At 41.3% G+C, this 23,548-nt stretch overlaps 1 protein-coding gene across 2 annotated transcripts; it reads right to left on the bottom strand.

Annotated features, from left to right (window-relative positions):
- Positions 1-4,212: 4,212 nt before the first annotated feature.
- On the bottom strand, positions 4,213-23,311 carry ormdl3 (ORMDL sphingolipid biosynthesis regulator 3). Of its 2 annotated transcripts, none has more exons than XM_061707601.1 (4): positions 23,057-23,311; positions 21,431-21,659; positions 20,236-20,387; positions 4,213-5,332 (listed from the first exon to the last, which is right to left on the bottom strand). In XM_061707601.1, exons 2-4 carry the CDS (start codon positions 21,602-21,604, stop codon positions 5,251-5,253), a joined length of 408 nt encoding a protein of 135 aa, XP_061563585.1. In that variant the 5' UTR covers positions 21,605-21,659; positions 23,057-23,311; the 3' UTR covers positions 4,213-5,250. The 2 variants fall into 2 exon arrangements, with proteins under 2 accessions (XP_061563585.1, XP_061563584.1); XM_061707600.1 differs by lacking the exon at positions 4,213-5,332 and adding an exon at positions 11,895-18,549.
- Between the last annotated feature and the right edge of the window lie 237 nt (positions 23,312-23,548).

The following is a 23,548-nucleotide window of genomic DNA, read 5'->3' as shown; positions in this document are numbered from 1 at the left end:
TCTCGGTTTGCAAAATGCATCTGTCCCTGCTTCAAAGAAAAGCCCTGGCTTTAGTTCTTTTTCTGAGGAGGTGGAGACGAGCAGCAGCAGCAGCAAGGAGGGGATGGGTCCATCAAATCCTCATGAGAAGACATATATATATATATATATATATATATATATATATATATATATATATATATATATATATATATATATATATATAAATAGTTAAAAACATATTTTATTAAAAAACCTTTAAAAAACACAGCTCTGTAGTAGGAAATTGAAGTTAGGCCATGGCAGTTTCAGCCCGGTGTGGTGAGTCTTAGCGTTGTAATGCATTGACTCTTGTCACCAAGCAGTTTTACTCAAATAAACATATTCTATTCTCTCTGCTGTCCTGCAATAGGCCATCTACCAGCATGGAAGATGAGGGACATACAGAGAGGCAGAAATGTCAGCGTCCAGAGTTATTTGTTTTATTACAATGTTATTAAGATATTGAAATAAATATACCATGCCATATGCTATATTTTTTTTTCTTCTAAATATCAGACTGCTGCCAGCAGTTCCACACGCCGCGTCTGTGCCCTTATTTTGCACTGAGCACCTGCCCCCCAAAATGTCTGTGCACGCCACTGGAGATGACGATGGTTTTAATATAATTATGCATACTTGGATAGTTTCATCCATTTATCCTTCATCTTTAAAGTCAACCTCTTCCAAAGGTCCACAGATCTTTATGATTTATTTCAACAAGTTAGTTGGAAAAGTAATCAGAAAACGGTTCAACTTTGTTCTTTTCCCCTTAAATATTCGCTTTTCTCGTGAAATATTGAGTTTGACCTTTTTGAAGCTCAAACCTTTCTTTTTAATCTGAGGTTTTAGAACTGAAATCTCAGCACAGTTCATGAGCTCAGAGTCCCGGCTTCCTTTTCACTAAGCAGTCACAAGATAAATTAAAGCTGCAAGCAGCGATGAACGGGCACTCGCACTCACGGCCACCGTCCCCCATAAGCATATCAGAAATGACACCACCCACGACTCTCTATGTCAAACCATCCAAAAGTTATGGCAGAAAATAGGGACAACCAATCAGAAGAAGGGGCGGGGCTAATTCAGGCCAATGAAGGTCAAGGACTCAAAACCGAGTCTGATGACACCACCCACGACTCTTTATGTCAAACCATTCAAAAGTTATGGCAGAGAAAAGTATTCTAGGGGGCGCTGTTGAGCCATTAGGCCACTCCCATTAATGCAAACCATTAAATATCAAATTTTTCGCCAGGCTTGGCTTGCGTGCAAAATTTGGTGACTTTTGGGGCACGTTTAAGGGGGCAAAAAGGCCCTCCTTTCGTCAGAAGAAAGAATAAAGAATAAAAAAAATTCCTACAGATACTTCGCACTGTCAGTGCTCAGGCCCTAATTAGTTGTGTACTGTCAGTTTGAGGTATGAAAATGTACTTTTTTCTGTTCATCTACTATTCAAGTAAACTCTTCATGTATATTTATCTGATAAAACCATTCAAGTACTCAGAATTCAACATCATCTTCAGTTACTTTCTGTATGAAAATTTGAAAAAATATATTTTGAAAAATGCTGTTCGGAAAGAAGACAACCGAAACAAAATGCCTTGGTGGAACTTATATGTAGCAAATACCAGATATTGCAAGAATCTGAAGCAACCTGGAGGTGTGTGAGTGTAAAGTGCCGTCAGCGAGGCATCAGACACTGCCAAGGGTCTCAAAAGGAAATCTTTTCATATATTCAGAAAACCATAAATCAGTATATGCCTGAACAAACAACAGAGAGGAGATAACTACCCGTCTCCTCTGCGGAAGTTCTCATGCTGGTTGGTTCAGGGCAGAGTCACTGACAGCAACATGGTGCCCTCTCCTGGAGAAACCAACACCAGCGTTGTTCAGGCGAACCTGTGATCAACGCTGTTACAGTCCATAAACGGTGTGTCCTACTGTAGCTCCAACATACATGTGTTTTCATGTTTAGCAACAAACAGCTAATCTTCAACATGTCTGTTTCTTAAACTCTCGAGGGATGACAAAGAACAACCATATCTATTACAAGTCCCCGAACAAGGTCTGCAACACATTAAAGACAGAAATAAAGGACTGACTAGGCCCTAGTCAGTCCTTTATTTCTGGCTTTAATAGTCACTAGGGCTTGGGCTGATGGACATAGCCTATATTGTATAGTACAATATATGTACTAATTACATATAGTAACACAGTTTAAAGTAGACAGTTTAAATTGTCTAAACTGTCAATAGACATTTTAAATGGTTTGATTCACCGCACGAATCGGCAAAGATTACTTTTGTAATACTGTATTTGACCCTGTCTTTGTTTGTTTTGACCGTATAGAAACGTAATTCTTGCCATTTTAAGAATGAGATGTGTACCTGCTGTACTCTACTGCCCTTACTTTTTAACAACTTGTGCTTTTTATTATTTTAACTCTTTTCTTATCACTTTATTTCATTTTATTTGTTATTTACTGTTTAATTGTGTCTTGCTGCGTTTAATGTTGATGTAAAACACTTTGAATTACCTTGTGTTGAATTGTGCTATACAAATAAACTTGCCTTGCCTTGCCTTAAATGTTTTTTTTTTCTAAGCAGGATATAACCCGTCTGATCCCAGAAGCTCTGAGCATTCTCTGAGTGCTGCGGACAGATCGCCGTCCGCCAATCTTTCCAAGATTGCTTCAGTTTATTGATGTTTTGGGGCATTTGCGTGTGCACAGCTCCCCAAGGTCCCACCACAGCACCTAAATTATTTCAAGGTCAGGACTTAAACAGTTATGCTTTTTATCCAGCAGCCATTCGGATGCAGATTTGCCGCTGCGCATTGGACCGCTGTTCTGATGACTGGCACAGTTTCAATCACGCCTTACCTGTCAGACAGACGGTCTCACATCAACCTCCTGGAACTAGGGCTGGGGATCGATTCAAATGTCAAGAATCGATTTGATTCTTAAGATTCAGAATCGATTATCACACTGTAATTCGATCCGATTCGATCCCGATATTGATTTTGGTTAGTGTTATTAAAGCTGTTTTTTGAGCTGTTGCATGATTTATATGGCTGTAGTTATGCAACATATTAATACTAGTATTATATTGAGATTCAACAGCAAGTATTGACAGTTTATTCAATTTTCAATTTTAATTCAATTTTATTTATATAGCGTCTAATACAACAAAAGTTGTCTCTAGACGGTTTCCAGAGACCCAGAACATAAACCCCCGAGCACCCCCGAGCAATTATTATATAAACAATGGCAGGTAAAAACTCCCCTAGTGGGAGAAAAACCTTAAGCCAAACAGTGGCAAGGAAAAACTCCCCTTTAGGAGGGAAGAAACCTTGAGCAGGACCAGGCTCATAAGGGGGGACCCTCCTGCCGAGGGCCAGACTGGTGGGTCGGGGACGTCAGCAGCACACAGCAGGCAGGTGGAAGCAGCAACGGGATGACCAGGGGTGGGGACCGCAGGCCAGCACGCAGCTCCCGAAGCTCCGGCCCAATCAGCAAGTCCCAGGTTGGGGTGCAGGGTCGGGGAAAGGTTGAGAAGGGGCAGGGCCAGGGAGAGGAGTCTTGAGGGACAAACCTTCTCCCCCGCCCGAAAGGGGCCGTTACCCTGCCCCTCTCACTCCCACACTGCAGCTTCCGGTGTTGTGCATTCAGAGATGCTCTTCGCTACCGGCAGAGGATGCTGCACCATGTACAAAAGAGAAAAAAGAGAAGAAAAGGGGGGGCCAGAACAAGAAACTACAGGAGCAACTCTAACACACTAGAGTTTACACTACCTCAAGATTTAGGCAGTTTATGATGCTGTAAGGACCAATCACCTCCCAGAATGGTGATATAACTGCTTTCGGAAACATTGTGTGGGTCAAAATTACCAAACAGATCCAGGGCAGCAAACTGAGACCGTATGAAATCGGTTTCATTTTTTCCCATTTATGAGAATTTGGTTTTTAGCATTTTATGCAAATGTAACCCCAAGACGGTATATAAACCAAAGAAATATAGACAATTTATGCAATTATAACTGAAAACTTTAATGTTTTCATACCTTTAAACATATTTAAAGGCAAAAACATGGCACTAGTTATTCTCTTGTCCAACAAAACATTCCTTTTTTGGGCATAAACAAAAAAATACCAAAAGTTGTAATGTAATGATATTTTTTTTTTTTTTTTTTTAAATCGATCTTTAGACATGTGAATCGATTTTTAGGAATTAATATGAGAATCGATTTAGAATGGGAAAATCAATCTTTTCAACACAGGCCTACCTGGAACACTGATACACAGACGAGGTCATGGCTGTCTCAGGGATATCACGATGCTCCGGTCCTGTCGCTGCTCAACAACCCCACATTATTGCCCCTCAACCTCCTCTGACAGTAGGTTTGAGGTCTTCTGCTAAGGGCTTGGGTTTTCTCCAAAGATGACGCAGGGCACCGAGGCCAGACCATTTCGGTCTCAACTACCATGGGAGATTTTTCTCGTGGTTTGGTTAGATGTAGCTTTGCAAACATCAGTTGTGCTCTTCCATGTCCGTTTTAAACATTTCACTTGAAACCTGACAAAACAAAACGTACGCCAGTCTTCTTTTTATTCGGCTGATAAAGACGTAACCCTTAACATGCTAAACGAGACTTGTATCCTCTGAAATGTAACGTTTTTGTCTTGTACATTTCTCTAAGCACTGAACAGGGGAACATTGGATGGGACACCCTCTCCCGTCTTAAATGCTTGTCACTTGTACACAAACTAGAGTACAGAACCTTGAGTTCAATATTATAAGGAGATGGTTTCATAACCTTGCAGACTGATGCCCAGCAGCAGTTACTTCTCTAGGACATTTGTTTATGTCTCAAACCCAAACCTGAACTCTTCAGGCCGCACAAACGTCTGCTTTCATGAACGCTTGGTTAGCGGTTAAAGATCAGCAGGTCCTGGCTGAAACCTGCGCTCTTACGTCTAATGGAAGCAGTGAGGAGGTGGTATTAATGGTAGTAGTCATTGTTATGTTTTTACAAACACTGGAAACAAACAAACACAAGACTAAAAGAGGGGTATCAACTTTTGCACGACTGTCGCCGAGGTCCAGTTTATCTTTTAGCTGGTCAACAGATCTATCCAGGAAAAATATGTTTACAGTCTACCTCTGCACATGGTTAGGAAGCAGTGAAGGAGCATTAGAAATGAGAAAGTGATCCGTTTTCGTGGCACTGAAGATCATCAGGTCTTCTGGAGTCGGCCTCCTGATGTAAAAACTACCCGTCCAACAGGAGACAACGTAGAAATAGTTCCAGTTAGAAACCTAAAGGATAAATTGCAATAAAAAAAAATAGATAAAATGTCAACCTTTTCTTCCCTCAATCAGCATATTGGATGTTCAAAAACAAAAACCTCTCAACTACGCTACAAAAAAAAATGAAAATGTTACGCTGAACTTCAATGCTGCTGACTCTGTGCTTATGTCATTGAGACCAATCTAATCAATCCCTAGGGCCTGTGGCAGCTTCACTCTGAAACGTCGCTGTTACTTTCACTTCATTAACGCTTAAAAGGTCTCAGGTGAGTGAGCGTGGCGGCAGGAGGCTGCAGGAGGTTGCAGGAGGCAGCAGGAGGCTGCAGGAGGCTGCAGGAGGGGGTAAGATGCAGCAGGAGGCGATAGGATGCAGCAGGATGCAGCAGGAGGCTGCAGGATGCTGCAGGAGGCTGCAGGAGGCGGTAAGATGCAGCAGGAGGCGATAGGATGCAGCAGGAGGCCGACCTGCCTCTGAAGGTACTCGAGTACACTTCACAGTGACCATATAAAGTTTTTTTTAAAGCCAAAATGAAGAAAATGATACATTTGATAACCAAAGCAGATAATTATATGAGCACAATACCAGTGTAGAGAAATAAATCAATCAATTCACTTTTGATTCACACAATCAGCACTTTTTCTATTAAAATATTACCTCAAAGCAAAAACACTGTTGAGAAGTTGGTTTAAGAGAAATGTATTCACATTTCCAAAATTAACTCCATCAAGTAAAAACATGCCACAGACGTACGATACGTAAAAAAAAAAACTTTATTTAATGACAGATTTTACAGCAGATTAACCGAAATGCATCTGACCCTCAACTTTATGTTTGCATTTAACCCTCTAGCTTCTGGACAGTCCTGAAATGTGAAGACAGGGATGGGTGGAAGGAGGAAGGGCTTTTGTTAAAACACGAGTAGATCCTACAAGCTTCTAATCCTGTTAACAGACTCACCAATAGCATGTATTACTTATCATTGAACCACACAGTCTACGAGGTTCTTCAAACTGCCTATTTCCTGAAGTAAGAATCCATAACTTTTTATTTCACGTACAAATAAAGAGAGAGATGACAAAACCACTGAACAATAGCAGTGCCACCTGCTCAGCTCGGGTTGGTAAACCCATGTCTGATGGTTTAACCCACTGAGGAGTTTTAACCTAAACTACTCAGGGGAAGTCCATCCTGGTCTTTGGGGCCTGCATTAGCACAACAGATTCAAACTCATGCATCATCATGGAGGAGGAAGGGGCTTGAGGGGGTTTTGGTTGCTTTTGGGGGTGTGGGGGGCTCTGCCGTTATGAGTTTGTTTGTTTTCTTTTCTTTTTTGTGTATTGTTGATACTGATATATTAATTTATAAATGGGTATATTTATATCAGTGTATCTCCTTTTGTCATTCTAATGCATCTTTTTGTTGTGAACTTCAATTCAATATATATATATATATATATATATATATATGTATATAAATATATATATATATATATATATATATATATATATATATATATATATATGTGTGTGTGTGTGTGTGTGTGTGTGTGTGTGTGTATGTATACTTTTACACTTTTAAGTCACTTTTAAAAACTCACTATTTTAGACTTGCGTTTAACTGATTGTATTATTTGTCTGTTTTTATCTCTCAATTGTGTCTTAATCTTGTACTAATTGTTTGTTTCCTGTTTTTAATTGCATGTAAAGCACTTTGTGACTTGTTTTGGAAAAGTGCTCTATAAATAAAAGGTATTATTATTATTATACTGTATATGTCATATCCAAAAAGTGCATGTGTATGTGTGTATAATGTGTGTGTATATATATATATATATATATATATATATATATATCTCTTTTGTTTTTTGTATAGAAATTAAATTAATTTTGATCATAATGAAATATAGTTTAGGGGGTAGGATTTAATACGTTTTTACTTCTTCCTACTCCTTTTCGAGCATGTTAATTATGATGGATGCATGTTTTTATTTATATTTTTTTGTTTTTATTTACATTTATTTATTATTGATTATTATTGTTTTGTTTTGTATTCACTACTGTTTCATGTTTGAAATAAAAATTTTAATTTCAATCATCAACCTGTGCTCAAAAGCCAGTGATTTACGTCAGGTTGTGTGTGTTGCAGCAGGGAAACATTTCACGCAGGCAGGACAGCAGTCCTCGAGGACTTTGCAATGTCTTTTTGTGTTTTTCAACTAGACAGCCAATTTGTGACTTTATAGTATCAATGGAAGCGATAATTCAACATAGCAACATGAAGCGAGGAAGGCTCTGGCACCTCAACAGGCTGCTGTTGGCGTTTAATCACTGGCATTGATGAATCAATCAAAATCCGCTCATGTAGATTCAGTATGTCGAAGCTGGACTTGACTCATGACTGAGTTTTGAGGTTTTCCTGGAAAAGAAAGTCTGAGACTTTTAAAAGGAAATAAAACGCTCAAAATGTGAGAATCAAGTCTTTTTATAATCACAGCTGTACAAAAAGACAGTTGCATTATTACATAATTTGAGTCGGAATTATACACAAAAAAAAGTGGTTATGAGATCAAAATAATGGAGAAAAAGAGTGCTACAAGTGAAAGACAAGGACAAAGGTCCAGCACAAGAGTCACAAAGAAAGCAACGCTTCACTTTTGGCGCACCAGCATGACATCAGCATGAGCATCGGGACCGTCAGGATTTACAAGAAACTGTCTGATTGTTAAGTATGGTACCGGATGATGCTTTCTATTGGCGCTTTTACACTAGTACCTACTCAGCCCGACTCAACTCGCCCCGGTTTTGCTCCACTAGGGGACAAGGCGGGTGGAGGCGGCTCCCAGCTGACTTTTCAGCAGCGCCGAGACAAACAAAAAAATTAAAAAGCGTCACCGCTTGAAGCTTCTTTCCATACATGACTTATTGTGTGGAGATATGGGGTAACACCTATAAAACAAATACAAACCCTATTTTTCTATTACAGAAAAGAGCTTTAAGGATAATTAATAAAACCGACTATTATGAACCAACAAATAATCTTTTTATCAAATATAATACCTTAAAATTCCATGATATAGTAGAGCAGAAAACTGTTTTATTTGCCTTTAAAGCCCAGCAGAAACTGCTTCCAAACTGCATTCAGGACTTGTTCCAGATAAAAGAAACTCGCTATGATCTGAGGGGGAAACTCATGTTTGAGATGACGACAGCAAGAACTAATATTAAAAAGAGATGTACATCAGTTAAGGCTAGAGAAATATGGAATAGTTGTAATAACAACCTAAAAATGTGTCGCTCTATCGTCAAGTTTAAGAAATTGTTTAAAGAAAATATTGTAAATAAATATAAAACACTATAATTATAAAGTATACTATCAAAAACATTCTAGGATGTGAAATGTCAATTTTATATTTTGTCTTATTTATTTTTTTCTTCTTTATGTATTGTTTGTTTTCACTGAGTAAAAGCTAATGACTCATATTTTTGCTGATCATAAGAAAAAAGGGTAGGCACTATAAGCTACGGCTTCAGCCTACACCTTTTCGGCAAAAGAAATGTTTTTTTTCTTCCTTTTCATCTTGTTCTGTACAAGCCGAAATAAAGATTCATAATCATAATAATCATAATCTTTCACTCTCATTTTTTAACTTGATATCGAACACAAGCCACAGACCAAGCAGCACATCTATCATCTCCTCCAGGTTCTACATCTTTAGTGTTGTCTTCTTCGTTTAGATCACACAATCAAATACGTCATAGCAGCTTCGCTCCAACCCTCCTACTTCTCCTACTTCTCATCTGGGTGTCTAAAAAGAAACGAGGGCAAGGCGAGTCGAGTCACGCTGAGTAGGTACTAGTGTAAAAGCGCCATGAGTCTGCGTGGGTCACAACTGTCATTTTGTGATAGTGTGACTTCATTCTCGTAGTTTAGATTGATCATTCACCAGCACGGCCCTGACACCTTAACACGACTGCTGCCATCGTCAGCACATCTGGGCTGGTTAACACTGCTCCGGCTGAAGTCTGAAAACACATTTCAGAACAGGTGCAACATGGTTTGGTGAAGAGACCAATGAGTTCTCAGGTCGCATCTCAAAGGTCAAGCATATGAGGTTCAGTGAAATCTAGTTTTGTTTGAGGGCAGCATCCAAGTCAAGAGTTAAACCAGTCGCTCCAGAGTTGGTGATGGAAATGTTACCAAAGCAGATTTTCTATTTAGCTAAATTATTGATTTTTCATTTCATTAACCAGCGAATGACAAGAGCTTCTGATAATTGTCCTCTAACTCAATATCGATGTTTGACTCCCTGAAACGGTACACAGAGCAGCGAGCTTAAAGTACTTTGCAGTCAGGAGACGAGAAATGTTCCTATTTTAAAGCAGCTTTTATATATAATTACCGGTATGATAAATATTAAAATTCAGTGCAGAATATGCACATTTATTTTGTAAAGAGATCCAGATAATAATTAGATCTGAAAAATGCAAACTCTTTAAAAGTTTTGATCTTGATAGGAAAAATGAAGGTAAAGCTGTAACACATTATTATCTAAATCAACGTAAACTCACATGTGTAGTACAGGAAGGCTCCTTCTGCATTTTCACATGTTGGAGTTTCCCCTCAACTCTTTAGTACCTTTCAAATTTTAATTTCGGTGTCCCCTGAGCTAAAACTGGTAACAAGTTGTACGTTGCCGTACGCCTGGACAGGACTTTGTCATATAAACAACACCTCGAGGAAGTGAGGGCCAAAGTAACCTCAAGGGTCTCACTCATCCGTCGCCTCGCTGGCACGACCCTGGGTGCCTCCGCAAAGGTACTACGTACCACACACCAAGAAGTGGCCATTAACAATGAACTGAGGACCATAACCGGCTGCCTGAAACCTACCCCCGTGTTCTACCTGCCAGTCCTAGCAGGAATTGCAACAGCCAACCTTCGGCGAGAGGCTGCCACCCTCGCCCTGGCAAGGAAAGCCCACGAACACGATTGGCACCTCCTCCATGAGTAGGGGTGGGCAAAAATATTGATACGGCAATATATCGCGAAAAATGGTCTCCCGATACGATATTGATATTCAATGTATGTATCGCGATATATTGCTGTATCAATATTTTTGCCCACCCCTAGCTGCACTTTATTTTGTGATTTCAGTGTGGGTGAGACACTGCATTTTATTTTTGTCATTTTAAGTCAGGGGCAAGTAGCTGTACTGTATTTTTGTGATTTCAATTTCAGTGTGGGTGAGACACTGCATTTTATTTTGAGTATTTTGTATCTAAGAATAATGCACACACTGCACTTTTCATTGTGTTTCAGTGTGTTTTTTCATGCAAATATGTTGCATAATTAAAATGGAAAGTTTGAATTACATTGTTTTGACTCAGTCTGTCCAATGCATTATCACTATCATCTGATGTACATATATACAACTTGGATTTTAAGATGTGTAATGCATTTTAAAATTTTTCGGTGAACTATGTAGAATATCGCAATATATCGGGTTATATTGCATAATCGGGATATCGCAATTTGTATCGTATCGTGGCTCAAGTATCGTGATGCGTATCGTATCGTGAGGTCTTTCCCAATACCCACCCCTATCCATGAGACCACAACCATGGCAACACCTCCAAGCAGACTCAAGTCCCGCCACCCATACAACTTGGCGGCCCAAGAGATGCTCACTTCCATCCCGGAGGACCTGTCAACTAAAGACTGGCTGGCGGCCGCATGGAAGCAGGAGTGGGAGTCAGCAGGACAGACACGTATATATATATATACGTATATACACCACTACATCCGGGATCCTGGAGATGGCACTGAAGGAGAAGACCTACCTCACTGGCAATGGACCCTCCTGAACCGTCTACGCAGCGGGGTTGGCTGCTTCAGAGCATCCATGAAGAAGTGTATGGAGCCAAATCAAGGCCAAAAGTTTTGCTAATTTGAAAATAAAATTTGAACCTGAAAATTCTTTTTTACAGTTTCAATTTTATTTTTTTCAGTATCAGATCTTTTTTTCAGTTTCAAATCTTTTTATTTCAGTTTCAAATCTTTTTTTCAGTTTCAAATCTTTTTTTTTCAGTTTCACGTCTTTTTTTTCAGTTTCAAATTTTTTTTTCAGCTTCAGACTTTTGGCCCGGATCTGGTGTGGGGGGCGTGGCATCAACTGAGAGGGGCGTGGCATCATGAGTGACAGCAGAACAGAGAAGGCGGGGGAGGTTCCTCAGTCATGTTGCCTTCAGGAAACGTAGGTTGCAGAAGTTATCAGTAGAAGTTGATTCAACACTGTATATACACTATATTCACGTGATTGGCAGTGGAAAAAACTGATATTAGTGACACATTTCTGTTTGAAAAGCTGTTTTAGACCGTACTTGGCACCAATCGCAGTATAAAAGCAATAAACTATGCCAGACTGTACAGTTCAACAGCCACACTTTAAAGTTTGACATTTCCCACTTCCACATACTACCAAGTACGGTATCTTCTGCAACCTACGTTTCCTGAAGGCAACATGACTGAGGAACGTCCCCCGCCTTCTCTGTTCTGCTGTCACTCATGATGCCACGCCGCTCTCAGTTGATGCCACGCCCCCCACGCCAGATCGGGGCCAAAAGTCTGAACCTGAAAAAAAAATTTGAAACTGAAAAAAAATAGATTTGAAACTGAAAAAAAAAGAAGTGAAACTGAAAAAAACATGTGAAACTGAAAAAAAAAGATTTGAAACTGAATAAAAGATTTGAAACTGAAATAAAAAGATCTGATACTGAAAAAAATAAAATTGAAACTGTAAAAAAGAATTTTCAGGTTCAAATTTTATTTTCAAATTAGCAAAACTTTTGGCCTTGATTTGGCTCCATAGAAGTGGGGCCTAACAGAAATGCGGGGAGCCTGAGCAGACTGCCAACCCCATCATCACCGCTTGTCCCCCGTATAGACCACCTTCAGAGGAGGGCCTCTTCCGAATGAGACCTGAGACGAGGGCATGGCTACACGACAAAAAAAGCTGGACATATGACGACGACACACGAAAGAAGATTTCACTAGTTATCATGTTCTTTTGTTCGTTTTATGATCTTGTTCAAATTCAAAAGTAATGTCTGATTTTCATTAATCTTTTTTTTTGTAAAATATTATTTTTGTCAGTTTCAAGATATCCAAACCAGCTTCTCTTTCTGTTATAGACAGTTCTGGAGTTTTAGGGCCGTCGGATACAAGAACTAAGATGAACGGAGACCAGGCCTTTGCTACTTCACAAGATGACATATCGGTGCTATTTAAGGAAAGTCTGGGGGGCTGAGCTGGTAAGCCCAATTATTCATGTGCTTTTACATTTCAAAACTATTCTTATTACATCGTTTTTCAAGAGGGAAAAGGATTTCTAACATTCTGCTACCTTCATATATGTGAACCACCAGCTGCAGACAGTTTGGCACTCCAGCTGCACGGAAGCAGACAGGAAGAGGCTGCAGAGGGTGGCAAACACAGCACGGAAGATCATCGGCTGCCCTCTGCCCTCTCTGCCATCCCTGTCTGACATCTACAAGGAACATTCTAAAGGACAACACCCACCCCGGTTTCCACTTTTTCGACCTGTTGCCTTCTGGGAGGCACTTCAGGTCCTTACGAACCCGTACAAAAAGATTCAGGGACAGCTTCTTCCCCAAAGCTGTGAACTTTCTCAACCAATAAGCTACCTCATACTGTGCAATATTTTCTATTTTCTACCCTCTATCCACAATGTCCCAATATTCCCTTCTATCTATGTGCAATAATCTCCCATCATTTCAAGGGCAATATTATTCTTCCATCCATTTAAGTGCAATATCCCCCCACCCAGTCATGTACATTTTTTTTTATATAGTATATATATTTTGTTTCCTTGTTTACATTGTCTTTGCATGTGTGCACTTTGAAGGAGCTGCTGCCTAATTTCACTGTACCTGTACTAGGGCTGTTCGATTAATCGATTTTAAATCGTAATCGCGATTATGTAATTAGAACGATGTTAAAACGTGAAAATCGTAAAATCGATTTTCACTTTTTTTTTTTAACTTCGTCTGCACACATATTAATGATGGATACCATATAAATGATTGATGGAAATACCTCTCAATACCTGCGACAAGTGCCCCATCGGAGAGGCTCTTTAGCATAGCCAAGCCAGATGCGGTAGACCGGCTCGTGTTCCTTGCAAAAAACTTGCAAATGTGAATAGCAAATGTAATGACTGACATTACACACCTCTACCTCCTTCATGGGTTGCATTATTATTTAGCATGCAAAGACCCAGTTTAGTTTAATTAGAAAATGTCTTTTTTTTTATTTAATTGGAAATATAACTTACTGTATGTTTGCAAGTGCTGATTTGCTGATTCTTTTTTTCCAGAGATAAAACTTTATATTTTATTATATTTTTTAAAACTTTTTTTCAACTTATTTTACAGAGTTTTGCACTTTATTCATTCATTTTTGGTTTAATAAGAGCAAAGTTTGCACTTAAAGCCCAATGGGGCAAATGTTCAATAAGAAAACAGCATATTTGAAATCATTTCTTTGCCTTTTGTCAATTCACAAAATAATCGTAATCGAAAATCGGATTTTGAGAGAAAAAAAATCGAGATTTTATTTTTGGGCAAAATCGAACAGCCCTAACCTGTACAATGATAATAAAGGCTTTCTATTTCTATTGTGAACATAGCTGGTTAATTACAACCAGGGGCATCCAATCTGACTCTTCTTTGTTTTTTATTCTACCGATCGAATAAACGCGCCACACTCAAAGTGACATGTAAAGCCATGCACAGCAGACAGTTAGAGTCAGTGTCCTGATTTTAGAGATCGCCTCGAGTGCCGTGGGAAAAAAACCAAACAAACATGTTTGATTCTTACCGCGGTCTTGATGCTCATCATCATCAAACACTACTCCAGGACAGTTTGGTATTGTCTGATGGACGACGTAGATAGAACAGGGAATACCAAACTGAATTATCCTCATCACTGTATTCAAGAATATTTCGGGCCAACCAGGATTTGATGCTCGATAGAGGAGCTATGACATCTACAAGGCTGGTGGGATCTATGCAAAACATGAATGCAGAACAGAAACGGGCCTAAAGATGATCTTGGGGTCACATCACTCCTCAGCTGGGCCACTGAGGGGGTAACGTTATCTGGAGTGACACAAAACGGTCTGTTAGAAAGAACTTGGCATAAGAAAAGAAAAGAAGCTTTGGTCTTAATTACGAGCTGCTGCTCTAAATGATGAGAGGATGTGATTCACGGCATCAGCGGTGACATTTTAATTCTTAAAGCAATTAACTGGAGCCACAGCCCCGGTTACTCAGCAGTGGTTGGTGAGTTTTCAATAAGTGTTGTCTCTAGGGATGCAGCTATCGAATATTTTAGTAATCGAGTATTCTACTGAAAATTCCATCGATTAATCGGATAAAACATATTTTTGTTTAGTTAAAGAGCAATTATAAATATACATAAGATGTTAGATGTTAATTGACATTACTAAGACTAAATTATATAATACAATAGGTTCATGGGTGTGCATTTAAAAACCCTGAACTTACACCAGTTGACCAAATTCACTGCCTTCACTCAAAAAACTAAGGATCTCACGAAAAACGTTTCTTATTTCTAACCTAAAAATGCCATTACACCTGAAAACACACATCACTTAAAAGATTAGGTGTTTTTCCCCACGTGTTTCAATTGAACTTTCATTTTTGTCAAGCAAATTTTAGGTTCTAGTTAAGTTTTAAGTTAAAGTCTTAAAGATTTTGAGTTTTGGCAGTGTTCAAAATAAAATTATGAGACCTGCTGTATTGGAGCACATTTTCTTTTAGTTAAAACTGTAGTGGGAACAGATGTTTAGAGGAACCTATGTATGTACCGGGTTAGAGGGGGAACATATAGGAGAACGGACCAGAAGAATATAGAGCGGATTAAAAATAAAAGTTAAGCACTGAGCTACATGTGTCTTCCGTCTGGGCCATTGCAGACTGTCTGAGCATGGCATGTTACAAAACAAACATATCCTCCTCTTTCTTCTTCCTTTATGTGCGTGGTGTCAGCGCGTTGTGCCGCATTAAACGTAGTTCGGGCGAAATACCTGCTTTGAGCTGCCAAATTAAACGATTCCTCGAGGCAGAGAAAATTCCTCGATCATTTTTTGTAATCGAATTACTCGAATTATTCGAGGAATTGTTTCAGCCCTAGTTGTCTCCATTTCATAAAGTGCCCAAAAACTAGACTTGACTTGCATTTAAAAACACGATCTATCATTCAAATTTGTTATAAACAAGATCTTTGGATAACATTTCTGTCATGGCCTGTAGTTCCTGTAGACCGTGACGGAACCAAAACAGGGACGAAATGTGTCTGGACACGACTGCCGATGGAGAACGCTGAGGATGAAGCCACCAGATACTGCCAGCTGATCAGGCACTGAGATATACCACCGGGTTTATCAGTCAGTGAACGCATCGTGAACGCACACTGCTGCTCCCCACTGTCGGTATAAAATATCCAAAGACAGAAGTCTCTAAAACCTTTACAAGAAATACAAAACTGTGGGGGAACAACAATCAAAACATCCGAGACGACACATTTCCCTCTGCTGAACACAGCTGACTCAGAAACCTGCTCGCCAAGGAAATCTGGGAAAGATCAGCAGGTCAGATTCTTGTGTGATGTAACTCAATCAAGATTCAGAAACGGCTAAGGTCCGAGTGTTGGGAGAGACGCCTCTGAAGCAGAAGGAGGTCATGGGCTGCAAGTCTGGTTGGGAAATGTATCTTGTAACTGTGGAAACACTGACGGGTTCCCATGAAACATGGACGTTTTGCAACATTCAAGTAGGATCCAAGACCTTTCTTTTCCTTTTCTTTCGCCGTGTTGATCACAAAATGAGTTCCAGACTTTCTGGGTAGTTCAACATCAGATTGTTGAGAAGATGATGGAAACCACTGATAACAACAATTACCATCAACAAGATTCTAGGGTTGTCGACAACATTTGGGTTTCAAGGCCAACATGGGTTCGTTCAGACTTGCTGTCCTCATACTGATCTTACAAGCCCAAGAGAAATGATTTGAGCAGCGTTTCCTGGTTTTCAACGGGCCGATCTGGCTGCAGAGGGAAATCCTCGGATATAGAAGGGGCTTCAGAGTGTTTTTAAGATGCTTCACCAAAAATATTTGAACTTGACTGCAGAGTCAGCAATGTCGGTGCATCTTAGTGCCAACAAAAGACTCTTATTTGAAAAATAACAGCTTTGTGGTCGGTGACAGTTAAAACCATTAGTTTCAGAGCAAAATAATGGATGTTTAAAGTAGCCAAGACTCTGTACCCTGTCATACTTAAACGTACCAATGGATAAAATATGAAGACCGCAAAGGTTGAAAGCAGCTGAGGATAAATCCGGATGCATGATGAGACACGCAGACAACACTAGTGTCAGTCAGGGTAGCAGTGCCCCTCTTTCCCCAAGAGCCACTTAAGTATTATTATACATAACTGTAATTTCATTAGAGATCTGACGTTCGGCGGGGAAATAAGGCAAAAAAGCAGCATAGCAACTACTAAAGCAGCATGAAGAGCAACATGAACCCAACGCTCAACACTGTGGCAATACAAAAAAAAAAAAAGAGACATTTCTGGCATTGGGTGATGCAGTTCAGGATAAAGGTTTCAAACATTTACAATAAAATAAATAAGAATAATTACTCATGCCCAACTTCCCGGGCCCTTGAACGTGGCACGTATTTAAATACCGTTTCATGTGCACCTACTTTATGATCCGTGTTACCGCGGCTGTGTTGGAAGTGGCTGTGGATAAAAGCGTCTGCTAAATGTAACGCAACGCTTGTCGTGAGTTGGCAATATATAAATAAAAGCTGAGCAGAGGTGTTTCCCCGAACACGGCCTGATGAAAACAGGCCGTGTTTGTTCAAAAACAGGAGGGATTTACTTTCATTCCTTCTTAGCTGGATATAAGTGGATATAATTTGTAGTAACCAAAAACACTTGATGTTGAGAATTAGATTTAAAAAAAAGGGACAGAACCGTCCAGCCCACCAGCCACATCTCAGTCACCAGGTCTGATATGAACCAAATCATTAAAAAAAATAAATAAAAAAAGACCCAGACTCGACCTCTCGGTGCATCTCTGTGGTAAAAACACGTTTGTATGACGCTTAATGCACGGGAGGACCTTAGCGTACCTAGGACACTGGTTCAGAGTGTGATCAGGAACCAGCTAAAGCCAGCGGTCCTGAGCCCTTTTTTAAAAAGCATGTGTTCCTATAAATAAACAAAGGACTAAACTACTCATCTCTTAACCCATTCAAACCTCAAGTGCCCTCTGAGCACGTTACATCACGTTCACTAGGTCGACCCACGTTGCAGGGCTGCTGGGTAATCTAGAGCAGCAGAGGGGGCTCACACTTCTGCACGCGGGCCGGGCTATTTTGCAAACGAGGACAAGAAATGTCCAAGTATGGAAATGGTCAGATAAAAATAACGACTTGGTTCACTTCCCAATCTTGACCTTGAGCGTAGCGCAGGGAGCTAAATATAGACCTTGTGGTTGGTGGTGGTTCCTCGTGTCTGGCCTCTGCAGCAGTTGGAAGTCTCTTATCGTTTCAGTGGAGTATCGTTGCCCCCGTCGAATCCTGCAAACTCCAGAGAGGAAAGTACATGCAGGAGAAGCTGAATAAACACAGCAGGGCGTCATTACACGCAGGAACGACTGTGCCGATGGTGTAAAATGGCACGTGGTATTTGAGCAACCGCATGGTCCTCGCCGTCCGACGGCCCTCGCATCAGAGAACTCCTGCTGCAACAGCAGAGACTCTTATCTTTGAACACGCTTTCAAAGTCTCAGTCTCTGTTCTGGCTCCGCAGCGTCTCGCACCCTTCCGACCGGGCCTGGTACCGTGGCAGTGTCCTCGGTGGGCTCCTCCTAGAGACCTGCAGAAGGAGGCGCCGGGCCGGAGGGCCGTCGGCCCTCAGCAGAGGCCTCATCCTCCGTGTGCTCTCAGCGGTCCAGGGGGGCTCCTCCTCCATCCTGTCAGTACTTATTAATCCCAAAAATCCTCACGCCGTGCAGCTGCGGCAGCTTGGGGATGAGCACAGTGAGCAAGGAAACCGTGTTGACCACAAAATGGACTCGGTCATATTTGGTGTAGAAGCTGGTTAATATATACCTGAATCAAAGACATGAGAGGACACAGAGATTACAGATGGAAAGTGTCTTCAGTGGAGAAATGCTTTTACTAAATGTGGATTTAAGCAAGCAGTTGCATTTTGAAAAAAACAGCCTCGACGCTGGAATCTGTGAGAAGCTTTCCCCGAGACCCTAAACAAGATTAAAACAGCAGTGTATGTGGAGCGTTGCACGGTTGTGACACAAACACCGAGGGATCTGTGGGAGCTGAGAGGGACGGACAGCGATGGTTCTCATGCTAAACTTGCAGGAGCACGTTGAGGAGGAAAAAGTAAACGTTAAAGAGTTTGCGGTGTTCTTGCGTAGCGCAACAAAACCCATACTTCCAGCTGGCACTTGCTGCAAAGTGACATGATGAATGAATGCAGGAACAAAGAGTACACCTGCAAAACTGCCCTCAGCACAGGATTCATGCTGGGCTGGCAAACCCCCCACGGGACCACGCTGCTTCTTGGAGAAGAGAAAGTGAACTCTGGTGTTTAATAGGAATCGAAGAGGCCAGGAAAGGAGTACGAGGCGCCTGCAAACCCCGAGCCCCTGACCAATTTAACGGTGGAGCAGCCGGGACGGTGACTTTATTAAACTGAGTTAATGTAATCGCTTGAGTTGTGTAATGACGCTTTTCCACTAGCACCTACTCAGCCCGACTCAACTCGCCTCACCTCGGTTGTGCTACTCGGAGTAGATACTTTTTCTGTATCTATTCTGCCGAGGTTCTAAGCGACTGAGTCGGGCTGAATCTGACATCAACCGATTGGTCGGGGGGTTGGAGTCAGACGTCTGAGTCAGGAGGCGGAAATCAGCGAAAGAGCAACTCTGACGGCGGCTTCTTGTTCAGTTTATTCGACAGGCAATGGCAGCAGAAGTCTGTTTGGTGATCCAACTCTGAGGTGCAGATGTTCATAAACCTGGTGGCTGAGGAGAGAATTAAAAAGCGATGTAGACGGACGATAAGGAACGACCAGATCTACCAGGAGCTCTGTCACTTCATAGCTGCTCACGGCTCCAGCTGACTTTTCAGCAGCGCCGAGACAAACTGAGAAAAATTAAAAAGCGTTGCCGCTTGAAGCTTCTTTCACTCTCATTTTTTAACTTGATGTCGAACACAAGCCACAGACCCAGCAGCACATATATCATCTCCTCTAGGTTCTACATCTTTAGTGTTGTTGTCTTCTTTGTTTAGATACACAATCAAATACGTCACAGCAGCTTCGCTCCAAGCCGCCTACTTCTGCTCCAGGTACTGGATTGTTATGGAAAAGAAACCAGACCGAGTTGAGCTGAGATGAGTAGAGCAGAGTAGGTGCTAGTGGAAAAACGCCATAAGCGGAAAAGGCCTTGGAGACTGGGTCGGGGTGTCCAACCGGATCCCACCGGGTACCGGAGCGCTGCACCCGCTGCTGGCCGCTCCAGTCAACGACAGAGGTGTAACCAGCACACCAAACCCAACCGTCCACAGGTCAGGTCTTTAAACGCAGAGATCACAGCATCATTCTCACATAATACTGAGACCTTTGGGTAAACTAGTAATCTTACCAAGCTCCCGGTGGGACCTGCAGGCGCACTAAAAACCAGCTAAATCCACAGCTAAGTATGCTTATGAGTGAGCGCTCGATCTCTGATCCACCTCAATGATGGGATGTTTCCAGCAGCCCCGCCTACTTACAAGACAATCGGTGTGATGGTGAGGAACTTGCGGGAAGCGGTGAACTGAACGCCGTAGTCCATCTGCTCCCAGTGCGTGAGGAGGCGAGCCTTGCCCTGGTCTGGGGTCTCGAAGGGCGTCCCCTTGACCGTGTGAAGAAGTAGGTACATGCACTGCAGCAGAGGAACAGAAAAGATTAGAGTCAGATAGGGCTGGGCGATATATCGAGATTTTAATATATATCGATATATTTTCAAACACGATATGGTACGAGACAATATCGTTTATATCAATTTTAAATTTTTTTTTTTTTTTTTTTTTTACATTTTTTTTAAATGATTTTGATATAGCTTATTTTGTGACAAATTGACTTGAATGTTTTATTTGAGATTTGCACAAATGTTTTGTTATTTGCACAACTGTCAACCTCAGTGGAAAAGTCTGCCTGTTACTGTCTACATTGTATTAATTACAGTGTATTTTAATTTAATTGTTATGCAGGAAAGGGATATTTGTTTTATTTTATTCAAGAAGCATTTTTATTCTATATATGCAGGCAGTTTATTTTTATTTCATTTGTTTTATACATTTTGATATTGTGCAGACCTCTGTTAATAAAGGTACCTGTGTGACATTTGGCACGAGGCTTTGTATTAAAACTGACTGTTTTTTTTAAGGGTTTGCCTCAGAAAAAAAGGAAGCTAACAGAGATGCTATGCTATAATGCTTTGGGGGAAACCCCAATTAAGGCACAGAAAAAATATCAAGATATATATCGAGTATCGCCATTTAGCTAGAAAATATCGAGATATGACTTTTGGTCCATATCGCCCAGCCCTAGAGTCAGAATAAAAAGGTGAGGTCTGGTCATGTTTGAACTCATGATATGTTCGGAGGATTAGAAGCATGTCTGATCTTGATGATCGCACATCCAAAGCACAAATGCATGCCTGCAACACATACACTTGTAGTTATTCTACCCTCCTCTCAGAAACTGAGCACAGTGCATGACTGACCACGAAAAATGTGCTTGAAGCATCACCCCCCACAACTTATTAACGAACCCATGACAAAGGGCAGTGTAGCAGCGAGGAACGATGCACAGATACGTTGATACTCTCACCACATCCCACACCCCTCTCACTGATCCAGGTCGCCTCCTATGACTCATTCAACAGAGCGCGCTGCGGCGGCGCCGGCACGCGTGAGCACTGACCAGATTGTGAATGAGGTTGGTGAGGGTCCAGACGACGGGGACGCTGACGAAGGGGATGCTGAGCAGGATGATGTGGAGGAGACCGATGCCCAGGATGTACGACAGCCACATGCCCCGGCTGTTCATCACGCGCGTGTTGGGGTTCACCTCGCTGTGCGCCGTGCCCACGTTCATGACGGAAGCGGCCTGACAGACGGACACTCGAGGAACTGGGGTGGCTGTCAGAAAGCTGGAACAGGAAAGCGAAAGCAGCATTATTATTCACAGCTGCACCTCCAAAGGTCTGCATAGTCAGCTGGGAAGCTGAATTATCTTGTTTACTCTTAAAGTGTGCCCTCTTGCCACTCTCCAGGAACCGACATCATACAGGACTCATTTCATCCCAGTGGCTCTTGGTTTGACCTGCTGTCGTCAGAAGGAAGGATCCCACAAACCCACCCGAAAGCAGTTTTCATCCCAGAGCTGTGGAACTACTCTCATGCAATATCCTCTCTGCAAGTAGGCATCTATATCATTTTGTTGGAATCAGTTTGCATTTATTTTATTTTTTTTTTAGACATGTCTTACATGGTCAATGTGGCTGTTTTTTAAAATAAAACTGGTCTCAGTAACTTTTATTGCACATCCTATAATAAAAATATTCAACTCTATTAAAAAAAAAAAAATTAGACAAAGAAAACAACAACAACCCCCATTATGTTTTTTATAGAATCACAAAATGTAAGTTTCACATAGTGAAATGTAAAAAAAATACAATACAAAATAGGTACTCAGACTTTAAGTTAGGAGAGGATTTGAACTGAGACGCAGTTAACTGGACTCCACTTTAAAGGTTTTGTGTTTCACACGACATTTGACCTTTTTTAGTTTCAAACTCAGTAGTCTATATCTATTTTATTATGCTAAGAACCAATTCTTAGGTGCTGCACCTAATCAAAAGCAAACCCCAAATTGTACTCAGCCCCAAATATGGCAAAAACTAGGCACAATAAATTATTTTGAATGAATGAATGAAAAACTTTATTTCGAACATGCTACAAAAAAAAAAAAAAAAAAAATATATATATATATATATATATATAAACCAAAGAACAATAGTTAAATAATAATCATGATAAATACAGTATAATATAAATCATAAACAAAAACATGCCTCACTGGCTTTTTTTTTTTTTTTTCCTTTTTTGCATGCTCGAAATGGAGCAGGGAGAAGTTAAAAAACGTATTTAGCCCTGCCCCGGTTATCCACAACACAAAACATAATTCGCCACCCCAAATTAAGCCGTATACATATACACATATGTATACACATACACAATTTTAATTAACACCTGCCAGCCAATCAGGACACTTTTGTCTCAGACAGATGTTTGGGCACAGGAAACGTGTCAGACAATGATGCATGCGTGGAAATGTGTCAGAAGTAACATTTGAGACAAAGATAAACCGCTGACTGAGAAACAGCAAATGACTGACCAGATTAAACAATGTAGCACCGTTTGGTCAAACCTGCAGCTGTAAATTATCCTACTGGGAATAAAACGATCCCTCACAAGGACCTTGACGCCTTTTCAAAGTGAATTAAAACCCCCTGATTGAGGCTGAGTGGATGATCCGTGGACTCACCGCAGATACAGGGGGATCCACCGACCGACCTGTTAGGACCGCAGCCCCGGACCAGTTTCTGGGGGATCGGTCCTCTCACTTATGTAACGAACACGGTCACTGTGGCCCCGGCGACGCTCCCACGCTCCCATCAGTCCCAGCAGCCCTCTGCAGCCAGACCCGCCTCGAAACGCCCCGCTCCGCGGGTGGACGCGCTGTCGAGCCCCGAGACCTCCACTTTCAGCGTCTCTGCTCACCAACAGCTGGTGACAACACAGCACGGCTCCCGGGCAGGACGTCACCGCGGACTCGGGTCCGCAGCCACGCAGTTGGACTTTCTGCTCAGCGCATTGTGCGGTGATTGGTTACAGTCGGTCACGTGGTCAACCCTGGCCTATCAGCGTTCAAGGTGGTGAGCGAGCCTGAAACACGCCCCCTCTACGTCGCAAAAGAGGCGGGACAGACCAGCGTGATTGACATTTAGAGGCTATTTTTAAAAGAGGAAAATGTATT

This window comes from Cololabis saira, chromosome 19 (genome assembly GCF_033807715.1).
Source record: "Cololabis saira isolate AMF1-May2022 chromosome 19, fColSai1.1, whole genome shotgun sequence".
Taxonomy (NCBI): Eukaryota; Metazoa; Chordata; class Actinopteri; order Beloniformes; family Belonidae; genus Cololabis; species Cololabis saira.
Note: the sequence above shows the minus strand (reverse complement) of the source record. Positions and strands in the feature narration are given on the sequence as shown.